General features: G+C 43.7%; 1 protein-coding gene across 1 annotated transcript; it reads right to left on the bottom strand.

Moving 5' to 3' along the window:
* Positions 1-3,446: 3,446 nt before the first annotated feature.
* Positions 3,447-6,428, bottom strand: Kbtbd6 (kelch repeat and BTB (POZ) domain containing 6). The gene has a single exon (NM_001034882.3). The coding sequence runs from the start codon at positions 6,205-6,207 to the stop codon at positions 4,747-4,749; it is 1,461 nt and encodes a 486-aa protein (NP_001030054.3). The 5' UTR covers positions 6,208-6,428; the 3' UTR covers positions 3,447-4,746.
* Positions 6,429-6,932: the final 504 nt, after the last annotated feature.

Here is a 6,932-nt window from a genome sequence, read left to right as displayed (position 1 = left end):
TGTATTGATGGCACACTGCATGCATGCCATACAGTTCCTGGGACTGGGGTTAAAGATGGTTGTAAGATGCCATTTGAGTGCTAGGATGTTGGGGATAGCTCTGGGGCTAATTATATTTTATGTTAATTCTGTTCTCCTGTGAAGGGCTGGGAGCAAGGAATGAGTCAGCACTCAGGTGATTTCCTGTAAACCTGCTTCCCACCTTAATTTATAAATAAAGGCTGGGGCTGGTGATTGGGCAGAGGAAGAAATGGAGCAGAAGCACCTGGCCTGGAGAAACCACAAGTTCTAAGGGGTCTCTTATATGGGGAAGATGGTAGTGTAGTGGCAGATCTGCCCAATGTAGGCGCACAGCATGTGTTCATATTGAGTTGTTTTCATTGTCAGGACAAATTTGGGTTGGAGATTTACCGCAACACTGGGACCCAAACCCAAGTAAAGATCAGCCAGTACTCTTATCTCTCCAGCCCCAGTGCTTGATAGAGGAGAGGAGATTAATGGCAATTTGAGCTGAGCTCTTTTAACTACATGCATACAAATACAAGATAATTAGGGTCATTTTTTTGTGTAAATTTTACCTATATGTATATATGTGCATCATATGTGTACAGTGCCCTTGGAGACCAGAGAGAACATCATATCCCCTGGAGCGGGAGATAGAGGCAATTATACCATTTATGGGTGTTGGAACTGATCCCAGGTCTTCTGAAAGAGTTCTTCATCACTGAGCCATCTTTCCAGTCCTCAGGTCATTCTACATTTTACAAGTGTTAATCCTACAAATAATATCCTGCAAATATATTGCAAATGCAATATAACCCTGCATCGAACATCTGCTGAAAGATGTGCTTATTAATTAAAAAATGAAGACAAGGGAGCTTTCTTGTCACAAACAGATTTCAATGCTGGTAGCTGTGTCACACTACACAACCGAAGGTTGTATAAAGTAAGAAGAACTACTGAATTAAAAGGCCAGGAAGCCCCAGTTTTAGTATATTTTATGATAATGAACCAGTTACATGTATTAACATAGGTTAATTGGTAACTAGCCAGGTAAAGTCACTCATTTATAAAACAACATATATTCATTAATTCACAAATGTATCACTGTAACCTCCCCCACCCCCTCAGCCTGAAACCTGTTTGCTCAGGGGTGGAGCTTGCCGCTCAATCGTTCTGCCACGCCCACAGCTGGAACCTGCCGCTTTGAGGCTACTGGACCCCAGGATTATTTGGCGGGAATCGGGCCCCTCCCCCTGCTTCAAAACTGAGTGTCGGAATAGTAAAATTGAGCTTTGATCAGGATGACTGTCTTAGCTACATCTTCCTCTCGCGCCGCCTAGACCCTCTTCTCTTCCAGGTTTCCAAGATGCCTTTCCGGACTAGAACCCAGACATATGAGCCGCTGGTCGGACACAACATATCACAAAACCCAAAATTCTTCCCCAAAAACCTTCATTATAAACCAAGATATTACTAATGTTTAACCTAGGGTTCAAATCAGAAGTTTATGAGTGACAAAGTGAAATTCTTTTATACAACAGTTTGTAGACCCTAATTTTTCAGAAATATAATCTGGTTAAGACAGGGATAAAGATCAAAAGAATGGCCAACCAATGACTGGCCCAACTTGAGACCCATCCCATGGGAGGGAGCCAACTCCTGACACTATTAATAATACTCTCCTATGCTTACAGACAGAAGCCTAGCATAACTGTCTTCTGAGAGATTTTATCCAGCCGCTAATAAAAACAACTGCAGAGGCCCACAGCTAAACAAGGCAGAGCTTAGGGAGTCCTGCGAAGAGTAGGGGGAAGGATTGAGAGCGCCAGAGGATCAAAGCCATCACAAGAAGACCTACAGAGTAAACTAACTTGGACCAATGGAGGAACACAGAGATTGGTCCACCAACCAAATAGCATGCAGAGGCTGCCCCTAGGCCCCCTACACAGATGTAGCTGATGTGCAGTTTGTTCTTCATTTGGGCCCCTAACAATTAGTGTGGAGTCTATCTCTAACTCTGCTGCTTGCCTTTGGATCTCTTTCCCATAGCTGGGCTGCTTCGTATGGTCTCAGTGGGAGAGGATGCCCTTAGTACTGCTGAGGCTTAATGTACGAAGATGGGTTGGTGCCCATAGGGGAGGCTCCCCATATCTGAAGAAAAGGGAATGGAGGGATGAGTGACTGAGGAAGGCTGTGACCAGGCTATACAGTGAATAAATAAATAAATAAGGAAAAATATTACAGGTAATTGGAAACAATATTTGAATATCCTTTTAGATGAAAATTGATCGTTTTGCAAATACACATTTTGTATTTCAAAATTAATTTACAAACAGGTTTTCTTTTGCTGTTGCTATTTATATATACACATATCTATACTACAAATATATATACAATATGCAAATATTTTTCCCCCAAGTCTGGCATGGCCATGTAAGGGTTGGAATAACATGGTTCCCACCCCTGGAACAGAGCTGTGGGCATATATTTTCACATTCTTCCTTCAAGGAATGTCCTAATTAAGGTCAACAACTCTATGATAATGAGATAGCAGGAGTTTGGGATATGTGGGTGTGATTAATGTCTTGGTAAAATGATAAATGCTGAGACCGTCAGAACAGTCCTTAAGACTGTGGAAAAGAACCCTGAAAATTTGAGTTCGAAAATACGATTTCTTGGGCTGGAGAGATAGCTCAGCGTTTAAGAGCACTGACTGCTCCTCCAGAGGTCCTGAATTCAATGCCCAGCAACCACACGGTGGCTCATAGCCATCTGTAATTATCCAATGCCCTCTTCTGGTGTGTCTGAAGACAGTGACAAAATACTCATATACATGAAATAAACTTTTTAAAAAATAATTTCTCAACTATGCAAAATATAGGGATACAATATGACTTGTATAAGGAGCTTCACAAATCTAAAGAAGCAGAGGCTTCTAAAGATGTACAGCAGAGAAGATGTACAGCTTGTCAGAAAGCTGCTAAGGAAGGAGATAGAGATTTGGGGAGTGGTGACTACAGGACAAAGTCCCACCCAGCTAAGTTATTTTGTTTATGCTTACAAAAGCAGGCAGATTCCTGAGTTTAAAGGTCAGCCTGGGAGAGAGGGAGTTCCAGCCCTGTCCCATGCATGGTAGGAATGGTGATTTCAGGGCAGGCTATCTTACTGTCTGTGCTTGCCATCTCTAAGAATCAAGGGGCTAGGGTCAAGGGATGCTGATTCATGGAAGAATCAAAACAGAACCTGGGGTAAAGACTGAATTCATATGTAAGTAAAAGATTGGGCTTTTGAGCTACAAGAGTTGAGCCATCATGAGAGTTTTTTTAAGAATTGCCAAAAAGCTGTCTCAAGTAGAGAGCAGTTTGGAGATCTACAGAGAAAGCAGAACATAGAGTGTGTTAGGGTTCAGGACTCACCACACAAACCATACGAACTCTGATCTTAGTTAAGCAAGGATAGTTTATTGAATGCCCACCCTACTACTGGCCAGACTGGAAACATAATTCAGAATTATCTGAACTGTGACAATGGATATCTTTTTCTGTCAGCTTATAAAGATAAAAATCACAAGTTCATATGCAGGTGAAGGAAGTGCTGTCAGGTGGTCAGTTCTGACGCAAGCCATTTTAGACATAACAGTTCATATTGACCTTTGATTTAATGGATCCTACATAAAGCTTTGTGGAATTTCTTAAGATTAGCAAACCTCATACAGAACATTCAGAACATACAGAAAAAAACAGGGTATTGCAGTCAGTATATCCTTGCTCTGAGACAAGTCACTTCTTCTAGAGATAGGTAGGTAGGTAGATGGACAAACAGACAGACAGTTTAACACTGTGAAAACCTACTACATTGTTCATAAGAATATTATCTTCCAAAACACTAGCTAGTAATTACTATACAAACACTTTTCTACCATAAAAATTTTAAATTAAAAACTTATACCATCTGTAGCACTAAATACAAAATAAAACTAAAAATATAAATTAATATAATGAAATATAAATATAATAGCAAACTTCTGGATTTGTGGCTCAGTAAGTTGTTAAGTAACTAGAGTGCTAACATTTTCACATTGAATTATATATTTCAAGAATTAATTCTTCTAAACAAAACTTTCAATTAACTCCCTTATACTATGAATAAGTAAAGATGCCTTTCTCAAGCATTTTCTACAGAATTGCAACAAAGACTGTTGGTCTGGTAAATTTCAATAATACACTATCTACACCAAAATCTACATCATAAAAAGAATTTGAACTTTCTGAATTTCTGTATTTAGTGAAACTACACTAGTTATCTGTTCTTCAGCCAGGAAACTGGTCAGGTTCAAAGCAGAAACACATGGGCTGAGATACAAGGAAAAGAAAAAAATATCAAACTTCAAGAGGCCTAATGTGGAACCTATATTAAACTACTAGTTTTCTCCACTGTCATACAGAGTCATCCTACTCTTTGTCAAGGGTACAGGGGTACATGAGGTGATAAGTAACAGTTTTTGGTCACGTGTGATAATCTAATAACCACTAGTCCCTATCATGAAAGGAATATTTATTTGTCTCCATTCTACAGTAACTGGATTGTATACTTTCATTACTGGGATGTCAATGATACAAGAGATGTCATCAATGAAGACATAGGCTTCACAAGTCACTGAGCTTCAGAGAAACAAACTTCAGCTACTTGATATGGCTTGGACCATTCATTCCATAGCAAATGTGTGCTGCAGAGGACACAGAATCACCAAAAGTCAAAGGATGTAAAGGAATGTGGTAATTGAGCCACTAATGGCCTCCTGTTCTTCTGGACACTGTAGCGTCCCACATCTGTTAATTCAGCTCCAGTAACAGGGTCTCGTCCACCCAAAATGTAAATGTAACCATTCAGATATGTCATATCCATACCCTCCGGACACAGCAAGTGGTCAGTCAGTTGATACAAATTATTTTGGGCTGGCTTATATACCCATACACCTCTCCTGGACTGAACAGTGGGACAGATGTCATGGTCTGGAGAAATATAGACAGCTAAGGTGGTGAGAGTTCTAGTGTGTGCAAGGCAAGTCACAGGCAAGGACACTTTGTAAATTTCCTCAGAGTATGGGTCAAAGCAGAAAAAGTGATGTTTGGGGTGTCCACAGAAAACCATCATTCTCTTCACACACATCCCTAACCTATGGGGTGGATTTTCTTCTGCTGGGACAACAGTGTTGCTGGTGTCATTATTATTACTATTGCTATTGTTGCTGTTGCTTGGAATCTGTGCCAAAGCCTTAGGCAGACCATCATCAAAACGAAACTGCCGGAGAGCCCCTTCAATAATGTCCAGGCAGTATTTCTTCACAATAGGCTTGCTCAGTAGCTCCTCTAGGTAGTCCTGCTCTTCTGCAGGGAAGTGCGCCCAACGAATACACTTAAAGACTTCCCCAGCACTGGGACCCCGCTCTTTGGGAGCAGCCTCCAGCCACTGCACCGCCACATGACACACAGTCTTCTCACTCTCTACATCCAAGCTGTCCAGACGCAGGACGGCCAGCAGCTGGGCCAGGGTCAGATCTGCCAGCGTCTCCTCCCGAATGGACCCCATCCTGCTGAGCTGCTTGAAGTTGTGAGCTATGAAGGACTGGGCCTGAGATCGCAGCTTGTGGTGGTCAAAGGCATCGGCAAACTTGAGGATGGCAGTGCAATTGGTCAGGTCAAGGCGGCGAGCCAGAAAGGAGGCACAGGCTTCGCGCACGTACTCCAGCTGCAGCATATCCGAGGCCGCGTACAGGCGCTGCACGTTGGCCTCGCTGAGCGACACGCGACCAGTGTAGCAGTAGTCCACCAAGACCTCGAAGGACTCGGCATCCACGTCGTGGATCGTCACGCTGGCCTGCTGGCTCTCGTACATGCCCCCCGTGAACATGCTCTTGAAGTAGGGGCAAGCGGCCGCCAGCACGTTGCGGTTGCACGAGAAGAGGCGCCCCGTGCCCGGCCCGCTGCCAGGCGTCACCACCTCGATGGTCACATCGCACAGCAGCCGCGCGTCGTAGAAAGACTTGAGCTGTGCCAGGAGGGCTGCGGAATGGGCCGCGTCCTTTAATTCCTCCGGGCCCGTGAAAAAGGCCGACACCGAGGGCTTGGAAATCCTCTTGGGCCGCCTCCCGCCGCGGGGGCTGGCGAGGCGGCGAGAGCGCGGGGCGTCTTCCCGGGACTGCATGGTGGAGATGGCGGCGGGGCGCCGAGGGCGAGAACGGCTGCAGACGCCTGGCTCCTCCTCACGCCTCCCTCGCCAACACAGGGGCGGCACAGCGGCGACCCAGAACAGACTCCGCTCGCGGCCGCAATTACTCAGTTGGGCCTTCGGGGCGGAGCCGCCTCCCTTTATCGCGTAGCCGACGGCCAGCATCTTCACACCAGCGCGGACGACACCGCAAAAGCGCAAGGAGTAAGCCAGCAGGGTACGTTACAAACTGCTTTTCCCGCCTCCAGGCATGATGGGAGTTTTCAGGTTCTAGGGCGGAAACTGAAAGACTGCAGCTGCTTTGCATTTTGGGAGTTGTAGTTCATCCAAAGTCGCGAGCCTTTTTGGTTTTTCATTGTTTTCAGGATCTACTAGAAACCGCCGGTTCTCTTGGGATTTATTGTCGGGTTTAGAATTTATGGTTTGAAATCCTCTTTAATCCTTCTGTTCTAATGTGTTTGTTTTTTCTCTTGTAAAACATCAATAGTAGTATTTGAGAATATTGATGATTAAAAGAGCTGCATTGCTTTGGAAACATTTCATAGTTTTGTTTTACAAAAACAATAATTAGACGTGCAATTCCTGGAATATAAAAAGCTAGAGAGTTTTAGGGTTTTCTTTTTTTCCAGTATTTTATTGAAAATGAAGAAACATTGATTTAATATGAGTCTACAGAAAAACATCTTAAAGTTTCTTCAGAG

Source organism: Mus musculus, chromosome 14, assembly GCF_000001635.26.
Source record: "Mus musculus strain C57BL/6J chromosome 14, GRCm38.p6 C57BL/6J".
NCBI classification, from domain to species: domain Eukaryota; kingdom Metazoa; phylum Chordata; class Mammalia; order Rodentia; family Muridae; genus Mus; species Mus musculus.
The sequence above is the reverse complement of the archived record's forward strand: the minus strand, read 5'-3'. Positions and strand labels throughout refer to the sequence as shown.